This window comes from Palaemon carinicauda, chromosome 22, assembly GCF_036898095.1.
Source record: "Palaemon carinicauda isolate YSFRI2023 chromosome 22, ASM3689809v2, whole genome shotgun sequence".
Taxonomy (NCBI): domain Eukaryota; kingdom Metazoa; phylum Arthropoda; class Malacostraca; order Decapoda; family Palaemonidae; genus Palaemon; species Palaemon carinicauda.
This window is the reverse complement of record NC_090746.1, coordinates 83,509,725-83,534,759: the sequence shown is the minus strand read 5'-3', so window position 1 is coordinate 83,534,759 and position 25,035 is coordinate 83,509,725. Positions and strand designations below refer to the sequence as shown.

Below are 25,035 nucleotides of genomic sequence, written 5' to 3'. Positions count from 1 at the left end.
ATTAATTTTTGGGGGAAATTTAAATGATATAAAGCATAGTAATTACATGGCAATGTCAACTTCATATGAACTTATTTTATTGTCTATTGCTCTTTGAGAAAATCATTGAATTTTATCTACATATGTGAAATGAAAACCCATGCCATCATTTTTCAGAAAGGTTATTTTTGAAAATTTATATAATTTCTAAATATTCTCTCTCTCTCTCTCTCTCTCTCTCTCTCTCTCTCTCTCTCTCTCTCTCTCTCTCTCTCTCTCTCTCTCTTTTATATATATATATATATATATATATATATATATGTGTGTGTGTGTTTGTGTGTGTGTGTGTCTGTATTTATATATATGTATGTATATAGAGTACTATATATTCTTAAATTAAGAAGTAGGTTATTTGTAACTTAACATTTGAAGGTATAAAATTGACGAGTGTTTGTGATCAATTTATGTATATTATATATACTATATATATATATATATATATATATATATATATATATTATATATATATATATATATATATATATATATATATACACTCACATACTCAAAATACTATCCTGTCGTCAGATCTTTATATATATATTCTTCCTTAACCAATAAGATATTGTAAATATGAATGCATATGCGACATAATTAATGCATAAGCCTAAGTGCAGTATGGAATGTGACTAACTTTACATTTGCATAAGAGAAGAAAACACACTTTTGTCATACATCAGAATGGGCCATAAATGCAAGGATCCAGAACTGGAAGCACCAAGTTATAGCATGACCGAAAGGGGATGACAATATGTGACACCATTATTCTGGTCTTGCTAATGTATTAGAGGTAGTTTTACGGTTTACGTAGTTGTACTTGATGGTAAGTTAAGGTGATAAAACTGGAGTCATTCTTCGCTTTGGTAATTCTACTAGCGGTCTTGTCGCAGTCTGTCTTATGGAAGTTATTTAACTTTTATTAAGACATTTTCGTTTTTATGGTTTTAAAGTGAAATTCCTTTAATGTTTTATTCATGCTAAGTGATATCGGCGGCAATGACCTCAGATGTCGGGATGCCAGAAAACTTTAAATTAATCAATGATATCACATGCAAAATTGCATACCGGTAATTTTTAAGATAATAATCTCCAATGGCATTGTTTTTTTTTTAATTTTGAAATAATCTCGAATGAGATTGTTTTATTTAAATTTTGAAATAATCCCGAATAGCATGGTTTTATTTAAATTTGGAATAATCTCGAATGGCATTGTTTTATTTAAATTTTGAAGTAATGTCGAATAGCATTGTTTTATTTAAATTTGGAATAATCTCGAATGGCATTGTTTTATTTAAATTTTGCAATAATCTCGAATAGCATTGTTTTATTTAAATTTTGGAATAATCTCGAATGGGTTGTGTTATTTAAATTTTGAAATAATCCCGAATAGCATTGTTTTATTTAAATTTGGAATAATCCCGAATAGCATTGTTTTATTTAAATTTGGAATAATCTCGAATAGCATTGTTTTATTTAAATTTGGAATAATCTCGAATGGCATTGTTTTATTGGAATTTTGAAATAATCTCGAATGGCATTGTTTTATCTAAATTTTGAAATAATGTCGAATGGCGTTGTTTTATTTAAATTTTGAAATAATCTCGAATGGGATTGTTTTATTTAAATTTTGAAATAATCTCGAATGGCATTGTTTTATTTAAATTTTGAAATAATGTCGAATGGCTTTGTTTTATTTAAATTTTGAAATAATTTCGAATGGCATTGTTTTATTCAAATTTTGAAATAATCTCGAATGGAATTGTTTTATTTAAATTTTGAAATAATCTCGAATGGGATTGTTTTATTTAAATTTTGAAATAATCTCGAATGGCATTGTTTTATTTAAATTTTGAAATAATGTCGAATGGCGTTGTTTTATTTGAATTTTGAAATAATCTCAAATGGCGTTGTTTTATTTAAATTTTGAAATAATCTCGAATGGCATTGTTTTATATAAATTTTGAAATAATCTCGAATGGGATTGTTTTATTTAAATTTTGAAATAATCTCGAATAGCATTATTTTATTTAAATTTTGAAATAATCTCGAATGGGATTGTTTTATTTAAATTTTGAAATAATTTCGAATGGCATTGTTTTATTTAAATTTTGAAATAATGTCGAATGGCGTTGTTTTATTTGAATTTTGAAATAATCTCAAATGGCGTTGTTTTATTTAAATTTTGAAATAATCTCGAATGGCATTGTTTTATATAAATTTTGAAATAATCTCGAATGGGATTGTTTTATTTAAATTTTGAAATAATCTCGAATAGCATTATTTTATTTAAATTTTGAAATAATCTCGAATGGGATTGTTTTATTTAAATTTTGAAATAATTTCGAATGGCATTGTTTTATTTAAATTTTGAAATAATGTCGAATGGCGTTGTTTTATTTGAATTTTGAAAAAATCTCAAATGGCGTTGTTTTATTTAAATTTTGAAATAATCTCGAATGGCATTGTTTTATATAAATTTTGAAATAATCTCGAATGGGATTGTTTTATTTAAATTTTGAAATAATCTCGAATAGCATTATTTTATTTAAATTTTGAAATAATCTCGAATTGGATTGTTTTATTTAAATTTTGAAATAATTTCGAATGGCATTGTTTTATTTAAATTTTGAAATAATGTCGAATGGCGTTGTTTTATTTGAATTTTGAAATAATCTCAAATGGCGTTGTTTTATTTAAATTTTGAAATAATCTCGAATGGCATTGTTTTATATAAATTTTGAAATAATCTCGAATGGGATTGTTTTATTTAAATTTTGAAATAATCTCGAATAGCATTATTTTATTTAAATTTTGAAATAATCTCGAATGGGATTGTTTTATTCAAATTTTGAAATAATCTCGAGTAGCATTGTTTTATTTAAATTTTGAAATAATCTCGAATGGGATTGTTTTATATAAATTTTGAAATAATCTCGAATGGCATTGTTTTATATAAATTTTGAAATAATCTCGAATGGGATTGTTTTATATAAATTTTGAAATAATCTCGAATGGCATTGTTTTATATAAATTTTGAAATAATCTCGAATGGGATTGTTTTATTTGAATTTTGAAATAATCTCGATTAGCATTGTTTTATTTAAATTTTGAAATAATCTCGAATGGCATTGTTTTATTTAAATTTTGAAATAATCTTGAATAGCATTGTTTTATTTAAATTTTGAAATAATCTCGAATGGGATTGTTTTATTTAAATTTTGCAATAATCTCGAATATCATTGTTTTATTTAAATTTTGCAATAATCTCGAATAGCATTGTTTTATTTAAATTTTGCAATAATCTCGAATAGCATTGTTTTATTTAAATTTTGAAATAATCTCGAGTAGCATTGTTTTATTTGAATTTTGAAATAATCTCGATTAGCATTGTTTTATTTAAATTTTGAAATAATCTCGAATGGCATTGTTTTATTTAAATTTTGAAATAATCTCGAGTAGCATTGTTTTATTTGAATTCTGAAATAATCTCGAATGGGATTGTTTTATTTAAATTTGGAATAATCTCGAGTAGCATTGTTTTATTTAAATTTTGCAATAATCTTGAATAGCATTGTTTTATTTAAATTTTGTAATAATCTCGAATAGCATTGTTTTATTTAAATTTTGCAATAATCTCGAATAGCATTGTTTTATTTAAATTTTGAAATAATCTCGAGTAGCATTGTTTTATTTGAATTTTGAAATAATCTCGAATGGCATTGTTTTATTTAAATTTTGAAATAAACTCGAATGGGATTGTTTTATATAAATTTTGAAATAATCTCGAATGGCATTGTTTTATCTAAATTTTGAAATAATGTCGAATGGCGTTGTTTTATTTAAATTTTGAAATAATCTCGAATGGGATTGTTTTATTTAAATTTTGAAATAATCTCGAATGGCATTGTTTTATTTAAATTTTGAAATAATGTCGAATGGCATTGTTTTATTTAAATTTTGAAATAATTTCGAATGGCATTGTTTTATTCAAATTTTGAAATAATCTCGAATGGAATTGTTTTATTTAAATTTTGAAATAATCTCGAATGGGATTGTTTTATTTAAATTTTGAAATAATGTCGAATGGCGTTGTTTTATTTGAATTTTGAAATAATCTCAAATGGCGTTGTTTTATTTAAATTTTGAAATAATCTCGAATGGCATTGTTTTATATAAATTTTGAAATAATCTCGAATGGGATTGTTTTATTTAAATTTTGAAATAATCTCGAATAGCATTATTTTATTTAAATTTTGAAATAATCTCGAATGGGATTGTTTTATTTAAATTTTGAAATAATTTCGAATGGCATTGTTTTATTCAAATTTTGAAATAATCTCGAGTAGCATTGTTTTATTTAAATTTTGAAATAATCTCGAATGGGATTGTTTTATTTAAATTTTGCAATAATCTCGAATATCATTGTTTTATTTAAATTTTGCAATAATCTCGAATAGCATTGTTTTATTTAAATTTTGCAATAATCTCGAATAGCATTGTTTTATTTAAATTTTGAAATAATCTCGAATGGCATTGTTTTATTTAAATTTTGAAATAATCTCGAGTAGCATTGTTTTATTTGAATTCTGAAATAATCTCGAATGGGATTGTTTTATTTAAATTTGGAATAATCCCGAGTAGCATTGTTTTATTTAAATTTTGCAATAATCTTGAATAGCATTGTTTTATTTAAATTTTGTAATAATCTCGAATAGCATTGTTTTATTTAAATTTTGCAATAATCTCGAGTAGCATTGTTTTATTTAAATTTTGAAATAATCTCGAGTAGCATTGTTTTATTTGAATTCTGAAATAATCTCGATTAGCATCGTTTTATTTAAATTTGGAATAATCTCGAATGGCATTGTTTTATTTAAATTTTGAAATAATCTCGAATGGGATTGTTTTATTTAAATTTTGAAATAAACTCGAATGGGATTGTTTTACTTAAATTTTGAAATAATGTCGAATGGCGTTGTTTTATTTAAATTTTGAAATAATCTCGAATGGCGTTGTTTTATTTAAATTTTGAAATAATCTCGAATGGCATTGTTTTATTTAAATTTTGAAATAATCTCGAATGGGATTGTTTTATTTAAATTTTGAAATAATCTCGAATAGCATTGTTTTATTTAAATTTTGAAATAATCTCGAATGGGATTGTTTTATTTAAATTTTGAAATAATCTCGAATGGCATTGTTTTATTTAAATTTTGAAATAATCTCGATTAGCATTGTTTTATTTAAATTTTGAAATAATCTCGAATGGGATTGTTTTATTTAAATTTTGAAATAATCTCGAATAGCATTGTTTTATTTAAATTTTGAAATAATCTCGAATGGGATTGTTTTATTTAAATTTTGAAATAATCTCGAGTAGCATTGTTTTATTTAAATTTTGCAATAATCTCGAATAGCATTGTTTTATTTAAATTTTGCAATAATCTCGAATAGCATTGTTTTATTTAAATTTTGCAATAATCTCAAATAGCATTGTTTTATTTAAATTTTGAAATAATCTCGAATGGCATTGTTTTATTTAAATTTTGAAATAATCTCGAGTAGCATTGTTTTATTTAAATTTTGCAATAATCTCGAATAGCATTGTTTTATTTAAATTTTGCAATAATCTCGAATAGCATTGTTTTATTTAAATTTTGCAATAATCTCGAATAGCATTGTTTTATTTAAATTTTGCAATAATCTCGAATAGCATTGTTTTATTTAAATTTTGCAATAATCTCGAATAGCATTGTTTTATTTAAATTTTGCAATAATCTCAAATAGCATTGTTTTATTTAAATTTTGAAATAATCTCGAATAGCATTGCTTTATTTAAATTTTGAAATAATCTCGAGTAGCATTGTTTTATTTGAATTCTGAAATAATCTCGAATGGGATTGTTTTATTTAAATTTGGAATAATCTCGAGTAGCATTGGTTTAGTTAAATTTTGCAATAATCTTGAATAGCATTGTTTTATTTAAATTTTGCAATAATCTCGAATAGCATTGTTTTATTTAAATTTTGAAATAATCTCGAATGGCATTGTTTTATTTAAATTTTGAAATAACCTCGAATAGCATTGTTTTATTTAAATTTTGAAATAATCTCGAATAGCATTGTTTTATTTAAATTTTGAAATAATCTCGAGTAGCATTGTTTTATTTAAATTTTGCAATAATCTCGAATAGCATTGTTTTATTTAAATTTTGCAATAATCTCGAATAGCATTGTTTTATTTAAATTTTGAAATAATCTCGAGTAGCATTGTTTTATTTAAATTTTGCAATAATCTCGAATAGCATTGTTTTATTTAAATTTTGCAATAATCTCGAATAGCATTGTTTTATTTAAATTTTGCAATAATCTCGAATAGCATTGTTTTATTTAAATTTTGAAATAACCTCGAATAGCATTGTTTTATTTAAATTTTGAAATAACCTTGAATAGCATTGTTTTATTTAAATTTTGAAATAATCTCGAGTAGCATTGTTTTATTTAAATTTTGCAATAATCTCGAATAGCATTGTTTTATTTAAATTTTGAAATAATCTCGAATAGCATTGTTTTATTTAAATTTTGCAATAATCTCGAATAGCATTGTTTTATTTAAATTTTGAAATAATCTCGAATGGCATTGTTTTATTTAAATTTTGAAATAACCTCGAATAGCATTGTTTTATTTAAATTTTGAAATAATCTCGAATAGCATTGTTTTATTTAAATTTTGAAATAATCTCGAGTAGCATTGTTTTATTTAAATTTTGCAATAATCTCGAATAGCATTGTTTTATTTAAATTTTGAAATAATCTCGAGTAGCATTGTTTTATTTAAATTTTGCAATAATCTCGAATAGCATTGTTTTATTTAAATTTTGCAATAATCTCGAATAGCATTGTTTTATTTAAATTTTGCAATAATCTCGAATAGCATTGTTTTATTTAAATTTTGCAATAATCTCGAATAGCATTGTTTTATTTAAATTTTGAAATAATCTCGAATAGCATTGCTTTATTTAAATTTTGAAATAATCTCGAGTAGCATTGTTTTATTTGAATTCTGAAATAATCTCGAATGGGATTGTTTTATTTAAATTTGGAATAATCTCGAGTAGCATTGGTTTAGTTAAATTTTGCAATAATCTTGAATAGCATTGTTTTATTTAAATTTTGCAATAATCTCGAATAGCATTGTTTTATTTAAATTTTGAAATAATCTCGAATGGCATTGTTTTATTTAAATTTTGAAATAACCTCGAATAGCATTGTTTTATTTAAATTTTGAAATAATCTCGAATAGCATTGTTTTATTTAAATTCTGAAATAATCTAGAATGGAATTATTTTTTTTTTTAATTTGATAAAAAAGGAAATTATTGTTACGGATCCCCAAGATGGGACTCCTTTCCAGGAAATCCGTAGTAAGGTTTGATAATACGGTTTCTAACTGTGAAGGAAACAAGGTGAAACTTGGAGAAGGGTCCTGAAGTGAAATCGGAATCCGATAACATTTTATTATTGCTTCATTGGACTATGCCTGATTTCTCTTAAAAGCATCTCTCGGTTTCTTTATGGGAATGATTGCTTAATTGATTGATTGACTTTCATCATATCTGTCGTCTAAACTTATTCTATAATATACGAATAATCAATTAGATTTAAACGCTTTATTCTGTATTCTGGAATTGTAACACAAACTTCAAACCGTATTTCACTGTAGAGATAATAATAATAATAATAATAATAATAATAATAATAATAATAATAATAATAATAATAATAATAATAATAATAGTAATAATAATAATAATAATAATAATAATATGTATAAATATTTATTTTCATATTTTTGAAAAATTATTGCATGATGATATTTACTGCAGAGGCTGAATAATATGCATATTGGGAATTGCTTTGTAAATGTTTTTATCTATTTGAAATATTCTATGCAAATAAATTTCCGTACACACATTTTATATATATATATATATATATTGTGATGATTGAAAATTTTTATTAGGTTTGTTATTGTTTCAAGATAACTGTTACTAAAACGTTTTTAGTGTTCGATGGAATTTGAAAGGCCAATCTCATTTATATTTCGTATTGCTCCGATTTAAATAAAAAAAAATTCAAATGGTACTTTGTCGTGGAAGAGTGATCAGAAATGTTCCTCGTGAATATAGTTATGGAAGACGCTGTTTTTTCTTATTGTTATTAAAGTATAAAGAGCTCTGTTCTATTAGTGCAGTAAATATCTGACGCTTAGTAAAATTGCAGGACTGAGGGGCAACTGGATAAAATGATTCATGTAGAATCTGATTAGTTGAGTAGTTAAAGAGAAGCACCCTTACCTATAGACTCAATTAATATCCCAAAACCTTTTGAACAATTAGCATAACTGCCTAAATAGTCTATCATATATCCGTAACCTACTGATAAACGTGAATAATAAGAAATAATTGATTCAAAACAAATAGTGGTTAGCTTTTACCAGAAATGCTTAAAACCTTTCACTTAATTTTGCAAAACTCCGTTTACAATCGGCGGAAAAATCGAACCAAAAACAGTATATCTGTGGCAGAAATAAAAACATAAGAAATTTGCTCTCTCTCTCTCTCTCTCTCTCTCTCTCTCTCTCTCTCTCTCTCTCTCTCTCTCTCTCTCTCTCTCTCTCTCTCTCTCAACTTTTTTTGCAGTTATTCTCCTCATTGTAACTTTTTATGTTAGTACGCGTGGCAGGTTTTTTATTCAGAAAGTTTCATTCCCTTCTTTTCTTTTTTGTTCTTTTCATTTCATGTTCCTGCTAAAAGTGACAACTTTAATTTATGAGGGGAAAATGGTGATAATTATGATTATTTTTGTTCTTAGTAATATTTCCATTTTATTTATTATTATTTCGGTCTTTATTTGTTTTTGTAGTTAGTTTTTAATGCTTTATACTTATTACCAGTTATTTGTTTGTTATTAGTTTCCTTCTTATTTGATTTCACTTTTATTCTTTCAAGGAGATGAAAATGGCATTCATGCTTGTTTCTTGATGTATATACTTTATGCAATGTAATACCAGTTACTTTATGCAAGGCTATACCAGTTACTTTTTGCAAGGTAACACCAGTTACTTTATGCAAGGCAATGCCAGTTACTTTATGCAAGGTAATACCAGTTAGTTTTTGCAAGGTAACACCAGTTACTTTATGCAAGGCAATGCCAGTTACTTTATGCAAGGTAATACCAGTTAGTTTTTGCAAGGTAATACCAGTTACTCTATGCAAGGTAATACCAGTTACTCTATGCAAGGCAATACCAGTTACTCTGTGCAAGGTAATACCAGTTACTTTATGCAAGGTAATACCAGTTTTTTATGCAAGGTAATACCAGTTACTTTTTGCTAGGTAATACCAGTTACTCTGTGCAAGGTAATACCAGTTACTTTATGCAAGGTAATATCAGTTACTTTATGCAAGGTAATACCAGTTACTTTATGCAAGGTAATACCAGTTACTTTATGCAAGGTAATACCAGTTACTTTATGCAAGGTAATACCAGTTACTTTATGCAAGGTAATACCAGTTACTCTGTGCAAGGTAATACCAGTTACTTTATGCAAGGTAATACCAGTTACTCTGTGCAAGGTAATACCAGTTACTTTATGCAAGGTAATACCAGTTACTTTATGCAAGGTAATACCAGTTACTTTATGCAAGGTAATACCAGTTACTTTATGCAAGGTAATACCAGTTACTCTGTGCAAGGTAATACCAGTTACTTTATGCAAGGTAATACCAGTTACTTTATGCAAGGTAATACCAGTTACTCTGTGCAAGGTAATACCAGTTACTTTATGCAAGGTAATACCAGTTACTTTATGCAAGGTAATACCAGTTACTTTATGCAAGGTAATACCAGTTACTCTGTGCAAGGTAATACCAGTTACTTTATGCAAGGTAATACCAGTTACTCTGTGCAAGGTAATACCAGTTACTTTATGCAAGGTAATACCAGTTACTCTGTGCAAGGTAATACCAGTTACTTTATGCAAGGTAATACCAGTTACTCTGTGCAAGGTAATACCAGTTACTTTATGCAAGGTAATACCAGTTACTCTGTGCAAGGTAATACCAGTTACTTTATGCAAGGTAATACCAGTTACTCTGTGCAAGGTAATACCAGTTACTTTATGCAAGGTAATACCAGTTACTCTGTGCAAGGTAATACCAGTTACTTTATGCAAGGTAATACCAGTTACTTTATGCAAGGTAATACCAGTTACTTTTTGCAATGTAATACCAGTTACTCTATGCAAGGTAATACCAGTCACTTTATGCAAGGCAAGACCAGTTACTTTTTGCAATGTAATACCAGTTACTCTATGCAAGGTAATACCAGTTACTTTATGCAAGTCAATACCAGTTACTTTTTGCAAGGTAATACCAGTTACTCTATGCAAGGTAATACCAACAGCAGCAACGGTAGCAATAATAGTAACAGTTGAAATAATGATAAGATTAAGTAGTATTTGACTGATTTTGCAGAAATGTGTTGAATTAATTAACTAACTCAAGAGGGTCAAGCAGTGGGGTTTTCAACGTGGCCGTAAAAAAAGACAATGGTTTTTTGCTTGATGTAATTACCAAGAGAGATTGTTCTGGCCCAGTTAATTTGAATTCCCGGTTATTGTGACAGTTATGAATTAACAGTTGTCTCACGTGGCATTTACTTTGATTGTTTTTGCTTATAAGTAAGCGTTATTGTGGAGCCCTTCTTTATATTCACTTATCCCTATTATTCCTTGATATTTTTTATATAAAAGTGACTAACTAAATCCAAAATATTCATAACAGACACAACTTTAACTTTAAATTTTGCTTTAGGGGTTTGCCATCCCAAGAATGCAAAGCTAAATAGGTTTTAGCATGAAGTTTCCATTTTCTTCAACAATTGCAGGTCCCTTTCAACATGCCATGTTTTCAATGTGATAAATGCAAAACAAAAGGAAGAACATGAGAACTTTGAGTTTTGTAATGGAACCATGGAATTTCAATAGCACAATTCGGTTGATTTCAGACGCAACATTTCATTTCCCGTATCAGAAAATTGGGATTGGTATGTTTGAGTTTGGCGTTACTAAATAGTAACCGGATGACTAGTGCCTGAAGAAGCAATATAAAGGATAATGGAGGGATTTTGATGGCCATTAATATCATGGTCTGGGTTGATTACAGACGATGTTTTATCAGCAGGATTCTCCACATCGCTATTTCCTACTAGCCCAGCGGCATAGTAAGAAATATGAAACCAATTGTTCAAATTGTTCTAAAAGCACCAAAATTGGCACACATGTGGATTAATACATCTGAACAATTTTGGATATGGAGGCATTCAAGATTCTCCCCGTAGCACATTTGGCGGCTATTTTTCAAAATGGCCGCTATTTACCGTTAGCGTCATTGAATATGTACCATAATTTGTCTTTTTGTGGATGCTAAAGGTGATAAGTGTGCTAGAGGTGATAAGTATTGTACAATTACACATACTTCTGTGCTTACCAAATAATTTGGCTACCATTTCACAAGAAAATGAATTTTACTTTGCAGCGGCAGCGTTGGTGGCAGTGACGGCGGCTGCAGTAATAGTATAGTGTTGATAGTCATGGTGCTTGTAGTAGTAACTTGTGGTAACATGGTGGTGTTTTGTGTCTTTGCAGGTGAGGCAGCAGCAGCACCACCTGACATCAGAGACGCGTTGTTCCAGACTGCAGCCATGGCAAAGAAGTTCCAACTGGTCGATACTTTTGAGCAACGTACTCCCACAACACCTCCTGAGACAAACTGGAAGCTGTGTCTTGTATGTCAAGAGGAGACAACAGAGTCACTTGTCTGCCCAGTACTGTCTAAACGCCGAGACCCTGGGAGTGGATACACGACAATGGCTGCAAACTTGGTCAAATTTGATGAACTCGGAGAACTGCCAAGAACTGTTCAGTTACAGAGACTAGATGAAGGACAAGGTGTTGAGGCGACAATGGTTGCCCACCAGGCCAAGTGGCATAAAACATGTATGCTCAAATACAATAACACAATGCTACGAAGAGCAGAGAAGAGACGCATCGCAAGCAGCTCAGCATTTGATAGTACTGACAATGTCCAGGCCAAGCGCGCCAGAACACACTCTTCAGAAGCCACTACCAGCGGCACCTCCTGCTTTTTCTGTGGAAAGTCTGGCACAGAGACCCTACATGAAGTAACAACCTTCCAGGTGGACACACGCGTACGGAAGTGTGCAGCGCAAGTTGGGGACAATGAACTCATAGCCAGGCTCAGCATGGGTGATATGGTGGCTCTGGAGGCCAAGTACCATTCCAAGTGTTTGTTGGCTCTTTACTATCGTGCAAAGACCACTGTAGAAGCCGAGCAGAAAACTGACCATGAAGGTGTAATGTCAAGAATCGTACTGGCTGAACTGGTCCTGTATATCGAGGAAACCCACCTAGAAGAGGGCACCACCCCAGTCTTCAGACTCGCAGAACTTGTAAAGCTATACACAACAAGAATAGAACAGCTCGGGGTTGTTTTGTGCCAGAAAGTTAATAGCACAAGGCTGAAAGAGCGCCTGTTAGCCCAGATACCAGGCCTGAGATCCCACAGCAAAGGCCGAGATGTTTTACTAGCGTTTGATGAAGACATTGGTGAAGCGCTAGGCAAAGCCTGCGAGCAAGACTGTGACACTGAGGCAGTTCACCTTGCGCGTGCTGCACAGATAGTTCGTCGATATATGTTTGAAGACACTTACCAATTCCGTGGATCATTCCCGGGCGGCTGTCAGGAGGACTCTGTGCATCTACGGGACATGGCAGAACTGGCAAACAAACATCCAGACGTCTTCACAGAGTTTAGCAAGGGACACTTCACAGTCCAGAAGACCAAGAGGATCTTTTCAGCAATCCCTCTTGACCAAGGACATGAGCAGAACAACGCGTATGTCAAGGGTGATGGAGGAGCCATCGGCCTCACAGACAATCCAACTGCACTGAGGCGCTGGATGGTTGCCGGACCGGAGGTTGCTAGAGTGATTGTGGAATTTGACGACTTCAATCTGCATCCACACGATCAAGAGGAGACACGTCACCACGAAGAGACACCAAGTGTGCAGAACACTTTTGCCAGAGATGTGCGCTCACTCGTGGCCGTCATTGAAGAGCTGGGCAACCCTTTCGAGGAGGACAGTCAGGACTTGCTGGTGCTCGACACAAAGGAGATCGCAGACCCTGCAGTCATAGAAACAGTCCGTAACGCCAAGCAGATTGGCCAAGACCAGTTTGAAGCATTCTCAAAGGAATGCATCGTGGACAGAACCAAGTCCATTGAGGTGGCAATCCACCGGAACAAGCTACCACTGTTTGCGACCAAGAGAGGACCCAATATACCCAAAGGAAAAGAACAGGTCAAATCTCTGAAGAATGATGTTGCGCTCTTCGCACGATTATATATCGGCTGCCAGACCCGTGATGGGAATCTAGAAGAGTTCTTCAGGCATGAAAATCAGCAATGCCCTCCAGCTTTATCTGACGGAGGGAGACTGTACCTAGGGAGCAAGAGTGACTTGCTGGTGTGCCTTGAAGGCCATGCTGAGCCTCAGTTTGAAGCTCCTACTGTCACTGCTGTTGTCCTCGATGGAGCAGTAATCGTACAGATGTTGAAGCCGGGTACTGCCAACACGTTCGAGGAATATGCACAGCAAGTGTTCATCCCATACGTTGTACAACGTTTCCAACATGTATCACGTCTTGACCTTGTGTGGGACAGCTACAGAGCAGATTCCCTGAAGGCATCAACCAGAGAACAGCGTGGAAAGGGAGTACGTCGGCGTGTTGTCGACTCAGCAGTCATACCAGGAAATTGGCAAAGTTTCCTGCGAGTTGATAGCAACAAAGTGGAGCTCTTCAGCTACCTCTCCACCATGCTTGCAGAGTCCTTTCAAGAAGAAGGCAAGGAACTGGTCGTCACTGATGGGGAGCAGGTGATCTGTGTTCCACAGCAAGAGGATGTCAACTCACTCGCACCATGCAACCAAGAAGAGGCAGACACCCGCATGATGCTACATGTAGCACATGCTGCACAACATGGTCACCACCAGATACAGGCAAGAACTACCGCTACATTGCAGCCCATGAAATAGCTTCCTCCCTTGGTCCAGAGAAGGCATGTGCTCTTCCAATGTTTCATGCCATCACAGGGTGTGATACTGTGTCAGCCTTCGTCGGACATGGGAAGAAATCTGCCTGGGCAACATGGAACACGCTGCCAGAACTCACTGATGCCCTGCTGAGTCTGGCAAATGCACCCACAAGCATCCAAGAGGATACAATGCATGTCATCGAGAGGTTTGTCATACTCCTGTATGACCGCACAAGCAAATGCAAGGACGTCAACAAGGCGAGAAAGCAGCTCTTTGCAAAGACGAACTCTGTTCAGAACATCCCGCCAACCTACGCTGCTCTGGAGCAGCATGTGAAGAGATCTGCCCTTCAGGGTGGTCATGTCTGGGGCCAGGCATTGGTACCAACGCCCGTGCTCCCTCCACCAACAGACTGGGGCTGGCATCGGAGTGATGATGGGCTCTACACACCACTCTGGACCACACTCCCTGAGGCATCCAAGGCCTGCTATGAGCTGGTGTCTTGCGGATGCAAGAAAGGCTGCAAAAACCGCTGCAAGTGCAAGAACGCTTCACTGCAATGCACTGGTCTATGTTTCTGTGAAGGCGAATGCCAGTAGATTGGGACAGAAAACTTGCTAACCAACATTATGATCTGTAGACATTCATAATTCTGGTGACCAGATTTGAAAAGTTCGGAATCATAATTAACATAGTGTGGCAAAATCTACGTTATTGTACTACATGTATGTACTGCAGGATTACACAAGTACTGTGCCTAGAGACTGGGCTTTTGGTCGACTATATAACTACAATCTGACCATACTGTAAACTTCCCGTACTCTGTGTATTATTTTGACTAGCAATTTTGCCAGCAATTTGAAATAAAAAAGCAACTTGAGCAATTAAAGTGTGTTCCTGAAATCAGGTACTGGTTATTAGAGGTATTATGTCATTGAGTATTGAAATCTTCATCAAATGTCCACTTTTTCCACAAAATGGCGGCCAGTTTGGGGGCCATTTTTGAGAAGATTCATCTAAATATCTGTTAAACATTTATTGATGTTAATTCTGATGTAAAAAAAGGGAATTTTGGCCCATCTAGCACCAAACTAACGACACATAATGAAGTCTATGTAATGACGCTAATGTTAAATGGCGGCCATTTTGAACAATGGCCGCCATATCTTCCTAAGGGCTAATCTTGAATGCCTCCATATCCAAAAATGTTTAGAATATATTAATCTACATGTGTGCCAATTTTGGTGCTTTTAGACCAATTTGAACAATTGGTCTGCTATGCCGCTGTACTATACGTTGAACTGATAAATTTATCATCACACAGGAAGGATCCTTATCAATGGGTTTCAGTGTTGTAACCTCTTTTGATTTTAGGGATAGTTATATTTTCGAAATTTTGACCAATGAATGATCTATGCATTTAAGTAAAAGAATTTTTATTTTCACGGGGTACACGAAGAAAAATTTGAGAAAGGCGTATGCTTTTTTGTGTGTTTTGGTCTTCCTGTTGGAATTTGGAAGGACGAATAATTTTTGTCGAGAATACAAAGTGAATTGTTTCTCAAGCAGATATGGTCCATTTGTTTACTTTCAGTTAGGTGGAATAAGCTGTAAATGGATTTCTTTTCCTTGCTGTCCTTTCTTTAAATTTTCTTTATAGGTTAGAGACTATTTCAAATCTGTATTTCTAATCTTTCTCTTATAAAGAATTGTAGAATAGTTTTTTCTTACGGAAGTATAATAATAAACAAAAACATAATTTGCAGTTTATTCAAAGCTACTTCTATTGTAGACAAGTGCTGTCTTTTCACTGTGAGCAATTTTAATGTTTTTTGCTTGATACTTGTCTTTTCTATTACTCATATATGTCATTTTCATTAAAATGTGGCGATAATTAGTTTCTATTTTGAAATTGCATCTGTCATTTTGCTATATAAGGACTTTTAATTAGAAGCAAATCTAGTTATAGATATTAAAGCAGGTCTTAACATTCTACCGACCAATGATTGCATGTAGATATATTTTTTGGCACTAGGCATCTACTTTTTTCGATAGTTGTCAGAAAATTTGATTTTGCCTTGGAGGCTATATGAATCTCTTCTGAATTACCAGTTTCAATAAGTACTTGGGCCCTGTGTCAAGTAAAAAATATTTGTAAACGGCGTGTATGTCCTAATGGCTTAAGGTACTAATAATAACGCAAATGTTATTTTTCTCCCCATTTTGGGGGGTGGGCGGTTGGGTCGATATTTATAAAAGATGAAACGATGTCTGAAAAGTTTGAGGTAATTTTATTAACTATATTCCTTAATTCTAACTCTCAGCCACTCAACCTAAATCTTCTCTGAATGTTAATGACGAAAGATCCTGAGTATTAATTTTATGTGATTAAAGATTTCCTGCGGAATTTACAGGAAAAAAAAAATACCGATACGTTCCTTACCCGAATTCACTCATTGTAATTGCATTTACATCTTGTACGGAAGTTCCGTTGGTCATGTCGTGGAATGTATAACATTTCCAGAAGAGAGCTCAAATTGTGATGGAGACAAATACAAGCGGGGTTACTGTATAGGTTGATGGGGGAAGGGGAGCTGGAGGCTACGGGGAAAGGGGCTTGTGGATAGGGGCTGACTGCTTGCACGAGGGTTCCTGATAACCCAGGACGAGGCAATAAAAAGAGAAGAAGAAAGGAAGACGAACAAGTAAAAACGGAATTTAGTTTGTATAAAACGAGAGAGAGAGAGAGAGAGAGAGAGAGAGAGAGAGAGAGAGAGAGAGAGAGAGAGAGAGAGAGAGAGAGAGAGAGAGAGAGAGAGAGAGAGAGAGAGATAGGTGTCTGGTTATCATGAAAGGAATGAAGGGAAAAACAGAATTTATTTTGTATAAAATGAGAGAGAGAGAGAGAGAGAGAGAGAGAGAGAGAGAGAGAGAGAGAGAGAGAGAGAGAGAGAGAGAGAGAGAGAGAGAGAGAGAGAGAGAGAGAGAGAGAGAGAGTTGTCTGGTTTTCAAGAAAGGAATGAGGTGAAAACCAGTTGAAGTGGAGTGAGAGTTTAAAAAAAAAAGAAGAATGTTGGATAAGAAGGGAATGGACGGGAAAGGATTCCTGGAGGGGGTGAAAATGCGTCAGTTGTTGGTGAGGGGGAGTGGTCAGGGGTTAAAGGAAGAAGGCTCTTTATGACCTCCGCTGAGATAAGAGTCGACTCGGACCATGGTCACCAGACTCTAAAGAAAAATATCTTAGAGACGATAATTTTGCTGTTATGCCCTTGTTCTAGGTTTTCGTTCTTCATTTTGCTCTAGGTTTTCGTTCTTCATTTTGTTCTAGGATTTCGTTCTTCATTTTGTTCTAGGATTTCGTTCTTCATTTTGCTCTAGGTTTTCGTTCTTCATTTTGTTCTAGGATTTCGTTCTTCATTTTGTTCCAGGTTTTCGTTCTTCATTTTGTTCTAGGTTTTCGTTCTTCATTTTGTTCTAGGTTTTCGTTCTTCATTTTGTTCTAGGTTTTCGTTCTTCATTTTGTTCTAGGTTTTCGTTCTTCATTTTATTCCAGGTTTTCCTTCTTCATTTTATTCTAGGTTTTGTTCTTCATTTTGTTCTAGGTTTTTGTTCTTCATTTTGTTCTAGGTTTTCGTTCTTCATTTTGTTCTAGGTTTTCGTTCTTCATTTTGTTCTAGGTTTTCGTTCTTCATTTTAGTTCACCCGCTTCCCTTTAAAGGGATTTTTAATGCATTGAATAATTCTCATAGTCGAGTGATTGATTTCCTAATAACTATTTCCTCTTTACTGTAGTATGTTTCAGTTGATTATTTTATCCAAAACGCTAAACTTGTGTTCTGTTTATGCTTCAATGTATGGATTAAATGTCAGTAATAATGAGCCCTTTGAAATTTTCTTGCAGAGTCGAAGTTGGGCAAATTCAAACTGAAATATTTGGATTTATTGAATGTAAATTGACAGAAAAAGAGGCTCATTGTTTCATTAGAATGATCCTGAGATTAACATTATTATTAGTTTTGAACAAAGTTAATTTGCTTCAAGCCCGCAATTTAAGTCTTGTCCTCAAAGGTCTTTCAGCTTTGCTGACTTGATTTCAATGCGAAAAAGTTTCCGTCATGATTCATAACATTATCCAAAGGGAGATGGTAACGATTGCGCTTCCTTTTTTTTTTTTTTTTTTTTTTTTTTTTTTTTTTTTTTTTTTTTTTCTGAATGGTGACGCAATCTCACAATCCGTAAATACCATGAAAATATATAAAAAGCTTCTGCAGAACGTAATGCCTTTTTATTAAAAATATGGAAGAATATATAGTATAAATTGATTAACAGATTTTATATATGTAGCTAAATAGATTTAAATGTGTACGTTTATATACCTATGCATAAGCTAGTTGACAAAAGGAGAAAATCTTAAGACAAAAGTGTACGTCCATCGAACCAAGTATATTGATATACCTGTAACACTTAGAAAGATGGAGAGGGAGGCAGAGAATTACATAGCGAGATAAGGTGAAGGATGATATGGAGAGAAGGGTTTGCTGGAAGAGGATGCCTTTGATCGAAGGCATTGGAGAGGGCGCATCAGGCGACCGACCCTTTAATGTAGGGATAACGGTGAAGAAGAAGAAGAAGAAGAAGAAGAAGAAGAAGAAGAAGAAGAAGAAGATCTAACACTTAGAAAGAGTTCGCCTCGGCTTCAAAGTGCTGGGAATTGAATACCTCAAGTAGTTGGCAGTGTATCATCATGCCACTCCAATGTGAAAGCTTCCTCCCAATGTAACTAGTTGATAGCAATGTTGCAAATACTTATATTAAAAGTTAAAAAAGATTCTCTTATGATGTAATCAACGGATAATCACAATTAGTTTGTTTATTTACAGGTGATTTATAAATATAGGTAATTCATAACTTCGGGTACTATTTTTTAATAGATTTGCGGTAACAAAACCACTTTTGTTGTCACCAAAATAACACTTCAATAGACACTACTTTAATTTTTTAATTAGAGTTATTTTTAAGTCTAACGAAAGGCTTATATGATTTGTAAGGTTATTGTTTGATTGCATATTTTTATTCACTTAATTTTGCAGGTGATTTTATTCACACTAAAGAATTTCTCCTTTGTTAACCTTTTAGGGATAATTATTCAAATACTTTTTTGAGTATACGCTAGAAAAATTCATGGAAAAAGAAAACTTCATGAAAAACTGCATAAATTGTATTAGAAAACATGAGAAATATACATGAAAAACTGCATAAATTGTATTAGAAAACATGAGAAATATACAGTAGACGATACAATTCAATTAACGTAACTTACAATAACAACCCAAAATAGCAGATCATTATCTTGAGACACGACTTTTCTGATGCATCCCGTTTTCATCCAAATGTTTTGGAGTTTTCTGCTTTCGGCGTTTCACAGCACGTTGGTGTATACACAGCATTAGGGACTTTGCTCCATCCCTTGATGCTGGGGTCATTTTTGTTCATTAACTTCATTACCAGGCACATTATTGAAAGCAAACATTGCTATCAGTGATTAGCCCTCGGAAAAAAATCTTTGAATATCAAGTTTCATTATTTGAATTCAGTATTGTAACTAATCTATTGCTTGACAGTACTTAGTGCCATTTCATATATTATACTATATTGTTCTTTTCATATTGAAGATGAACTTACGATATTTTGATTGACAACTGCTTGTAGCAAATTGATTCGTAATTTATTTTTAGACACTTTTACACACACACATTTATATATATATATACATATATATATATATATATATATATATATATATATATATATATATTTATAGAGAGAAAGAGAGAGAGAGAGAGAGAGAGAGAGAGAGAGAGAGAGAGAGAGAGAGAGAGAGAGAGAGAGAGAGAGAGAGAGAGAGAGAGAGAGTAATCCCGGGAGAAAAGGGGAAGGAGTGGGTAGGGCTTCATATGTGTGTGCATATATATTTAAATGTTTAGCCGTCATTTTGACGTGTTGCGTACTTGGAGGGACGAATACCTGGTCAATTATGATACTTCATATTTCCCTCGTCAAAGTTATTTGCTAAAATTATTATTATTATTATTATTATTATTATTATTATTATTATTATTATATATATATATATATATATATATATATATATATATATATATATGTGTGTGTGTGTGTGTGTGTGTGTGTATACACACACACACACACAATCCTCATATGTTTGCCAACGTTTTTGTTGGTTTATTGTCATGTGTTAATTTTGAGAATGTTGTGAAGAAGAAAAAGAGGGAGACATCTGACATGATACAGAGAGGAGGAAAGCGACCGTGGGAAAGGGGATGATGCTCCTGGATACTAAAGAATGATTTGCGCAACACAGACAAAAGGGAGTCATGCTTTATGCTGCCTTCTTTGTTGTCCTTGGGTCTTAAACCGTGTCTATGTAGCACTCTCTTTTCACTCTACAAATGCTTTGCAAACGAGAGGTGAAAGATGCTGCGTCTTACCCGCAGACTTTCTCGTCTAGGTCTGGGAGTCGCGGTTCGCTGTTTGTAGATGGTAGTTATTGCCGGAGGGTAGATGATAATAATATGTAGGCTCGCTTTCCTGCTACGATAATATTCTTGAATTGAATTTAGCTGGGGGTGAAATAATCTCGTTAGGCTTTTGTTTCCAATATTTTATTTTTATTTTTCTAGTCTGATTTAAGGTGGAGACGTTTTTGTATTTAAAAAGGTTTCCTCATTTCAACATTTCAACTTAACTAATGCAGTTATTGATTCATCTGCACTTATGCTGTTATTGATATGTTAGTTTAATAGGAAATTATTATCCTTTTCCATACTAAATCTGAAGAATGTGTTATAGTTGATCCTTGTATTCTTTGAGTATTTTTCTATTTTTTTCCGCTATTAGCTTTTAGCGATGATTTTTGGTCTCAGTAATGGTAGTCAAAGATTATAGATAGCGGATTTTTTTTTATATTTACAGATTTATGTAATTTATGTATGGAGTTTCTATTTGAGATATCACAGTTTCATAATACCCAACACTATATAATTTGAGTATACTTTTCCCAAAAAAGAACAACGAACGCCGGGTACCATTTTCTAGCCCTAATTAGGAAAAGAAAATAATGGAATTTTCATGGAGTTGACCAAATGAACTCTTAACCTGCCTATCTTCGGGTACCTGACCAATTTCCCTTCTTTTCCAGAAGTTCTGTAGGGATCCTACTCCTTTCCTTGCTAGACAGACCTATTGCGAGTTCCCTTGGACTTTCATCCTTTGTGATTATTTAAAATTTCCTCTTTCGTTCTTCCAACATTCTTGTTATTATTCACTTTTCCATCTCTATCCTTTACTTTATTAAATTCTCATCTTCTGATTTTCCACCTTATATGGGCTTTATTTCAATGTGTTTTATCAGTACCTTAAGTGTTTCTCCACCTTTTATTTAGGTGACGTGTTGCCACACTGCTCAGTGTCAGAATATTCTAATTATTTTTTGTAATGCAAAGTTCTGTTCGGCATTTTCTAAGATTTTATGATAAGAATTTTCAAATTCTTTCGTTTTCTGAATCTGTTTTCCATGTGAGTGTATGTCCAGTTGATTGACATATAACATGCGGCCATTAATTATATTTCATAAGATGATACAATAGAGAAAGTCTCATCATCATCATCTCCTCCTACGCATATTAACGCAAAGGGCCTCGATTAGGTTTTGCCAGTCGTCTCTATCTGGAGCTTTTAATTCACTGCTTCTCCATTCATCACCTCCTACTTCGCGCTTCATAGTCCTCAGCCATGTAAGCCTGGGTCTTCCAACTCTTCTAGTGCCTTGTGGAGCCCAGCTGAACGTTTGGTGAATTAATCTCTCTTGTCTAGATGAATTGATTCGGAATGATATTGCAGCGTTTTGTGGATCACGAAAACAATGTTCAAATCCCTTCTTTATTTTGGGGTGTAAATAATTTGACTTTTCGATGCAAAGAACTTTCTTTATCTTTTATTATTATTATTTAGCCGCCTACAATATTTTTTTCTTGACGGTACATTAAAAAAAAAGGGAAAATAATTTGTTGTTGAGGCTAAGTTTTATGAATGGGGTTTGTAGTGATCTATCAAGTGGAGGAAGTTGGCCAGTGTCCCTGTAGGTTCCCTCCAGGAAGAGAGATAATGAGACCATGATGGGAGGCCAGACGCAAAACATTGATCCCAGTCTCTTCTTTACAAGATAAATATTGTTATAGTAAAATACGAAAGACCAAAATTAACCGAAGTTGTTAGGTTTTTGGTATTAGAATTTAGATAAATTTGCTACAATAATCGTTTTACGTGAAATTCAAAATGTTCAAATCAATATTATTGTATTGGTGAATGTATTAATTCTTCCTCAACGATGACAACTCGCAACAATTTTTATTTATTTTTTTATTTTTGAGTGATTTTGTTCATGATTTTTAATATTTGTCATTGAAATATCAAGATTGAATTTCATTCCGCAAGGAAAACAACATTGTGTAGCCTATTAGAATAGATTCATGGAAAAATCAAAGGATGCTGACAATGGCGGATAAATTTTTTTAAAGATTATTAATATTCATATTAGGATTTTACGGATATTCCCATCACAAAAACTTGGGATCAATAACTCTCTTTATTCTTGTACCACTTTTTTTGTGTGTGTGTGTGTGTGTGTGTGTGTGTGTGTGTGTAGATTAAGATGAAATACAGTAGTGAATCTTTGATGTATATAGATTTTTACTCAGAAGAGAACTCCATATTTCAGACAAATTCTACAGTATATATTCCTTCACTGGTGAAACGGTTTCAGATAAGATTTGTTGAAATGTAGCGGCATAATTAATAGAAGTAGATTTAATGAAGGAACGATGGCTTATCATTTACAAGGTTTTTTATTCTCTTTTGCCAATGCTTTATGGCATTGGATGATGATGATGATGATATATTATTTAAAAAATATATATATTTGTAGTCCATTTCCGTTCTGAAGATGCTGAGAATGTTTATTGACTGGCCCGTTCCAATAGTGTCTTTGAATGCAGTTTCTCTGCTCACTTCAAGTCGCATGACCTTGGCTTCAAGTCTGGTTCATGTGAAAAGGACGGTGAAAAGCGAGGGACTGAAGAAGAAGAAGTTGGATCTATTCTTAATGTGTTTGAATTCTCAAGGACAACCAAGGGCCCTTGATTTCATGACTTCTGCTGCTAATAATTGTAGCCATTGTGCCCATGTCGATGAAGGAATCTTGACATCACTCTCTTGTGAAACCTAGTAGAACAAATACCAATGGGATCAATTTATGAATTATTTTGAGTCTTTTTATCCCCGTAGTTATTTACGTTGAAATTAAAAGTTTTCCTTGCTCTCTTATTCGTCTCCTTCAAATGTTCTTTCACCTGGCATTTGTTCATTCATCATTTAATTTCATCATCCTTTCTAGGTTTCAAAAGAATTTCTTTTGTAGGATTACAAATATCTGGAATGGTTGTGGTTTTTATATAGCTTCCACACCTTTGTTCAGGATGTTTCTTCCATGCTGAAGTGTAGTCTATCAATATTGTGATATATCATTTTTATGTACGAAGAATAATTGATTGAATAAAGAGATGAAATATACTGATATAATAAACATAATGTGCGAGGAGTGATTTATCGCTCACTCTAGAATTATTTTTCCAGATATACAGAAAATATTTCTTATGACTTTTGTGGGTAAGCATAGAAATAATAGAGATATAAACCAAACACTAATAATATTGTAACTTTGAAATGTTTCTAAGAAATTTTTTTTAAAAAGTGCACTCCAACGCAGCAAGGTTGAACCAAAATGATAGCCTGTGGATGCTACTCATTCGGTTCACGGCAGGGTTGCCAGGTTTTCTAAGTGAGAAAAACCCAACTTCTAATCGGCTATGGCTTTAAAAGGACAACCCATTAGTAAAAATTGCCATAAATATAACATTTAAGGCCAAACTTTCTTTTTATGATATTGCTAACGGCCAACCAGTTTTTTTAAAAAAAGGCCAGATTTTGAGTTTTTGGCCTGAAAAAAGGCCAACCTGGCAACCCTGGTTCACGGGGAAGCACACGGTGCCCATCGAGCTCTAGTGCCTGTTAGAGGTATAAGTATATGCTATTTTTTTCCTTTGAAATATTAGTACTAAACACATTGATGAGCTTAATTTACTACTTGCTTTATATAACTTCAGTAAAACAATGATTCATACAAGTTTTCGATCAGAAGAAATTTTTACTGAAGCAAAACTAATTTTATTCCTAAGTTATATAAAAGAATAAAAAATACGAATTTACTTATCATTTGCAGCTTACATTCACCAGGTAACATTTAAAAATGCAAAACGGTGGATCAAAATTTAAAGTTATTGTCACTACCCTACTAAAGCACCTTACATTTACAAGTAAACGGTGAAAAACATAAAAATCAGGACACAGAAATAACAAGTTAGCAGTCAATAACATGCATAAGCCCCTTAAATTTACATGTATACAGTGATAAACATAAACAGGACATCAAAATAGGAAATTGGTAGTTACTAACTACAAGGCACATTACATTTACAAGTAAACAGTGACAAACATAAACTAAGATTTCAAAATGATAAGTTATTAATTACTTATTTACTAAAGCATCTTATACTTACAAGTATACAGTGACAAACACGTAAAAAGGACATCTACATGGCAAGTTAGTTGTAACTAATGTAGTGAAAAATCTTATATTGACAAGTAAACAGTGGAAGACCCACAACTAGGACATTCAAATTATA

The 25,035-nt window shown here is 32.7% G+C and overlaps 1 protein-coding gene across 1 annotated transcript in view; it reads left to right on the top strand.

The window, feature by feature from the left end:
* Positions 1 to 25,035, top strand: part of LOC137615950 (G protein-regulated inducer of neurite outgrowth 1-like) — a 68,368-nt gene that overhangs the window by 1,990 nt on the left and 41,343 nt on the right. The window contains exons 2-3 of the mRNA XM_068345633.1: positions 9,111 to 9,292; positions 9,436 to 10,491. Coding sequence (XP_068201734.1) covers positions 9,111 to 9,292; positions 9,436 to 10,491 — 1,238 coding nt within the window. The remainder of the gene's footprint in view (positions 1 to 9,110; positions 9,293 to 9,435; positions 10,492 to 25,035) is intronic.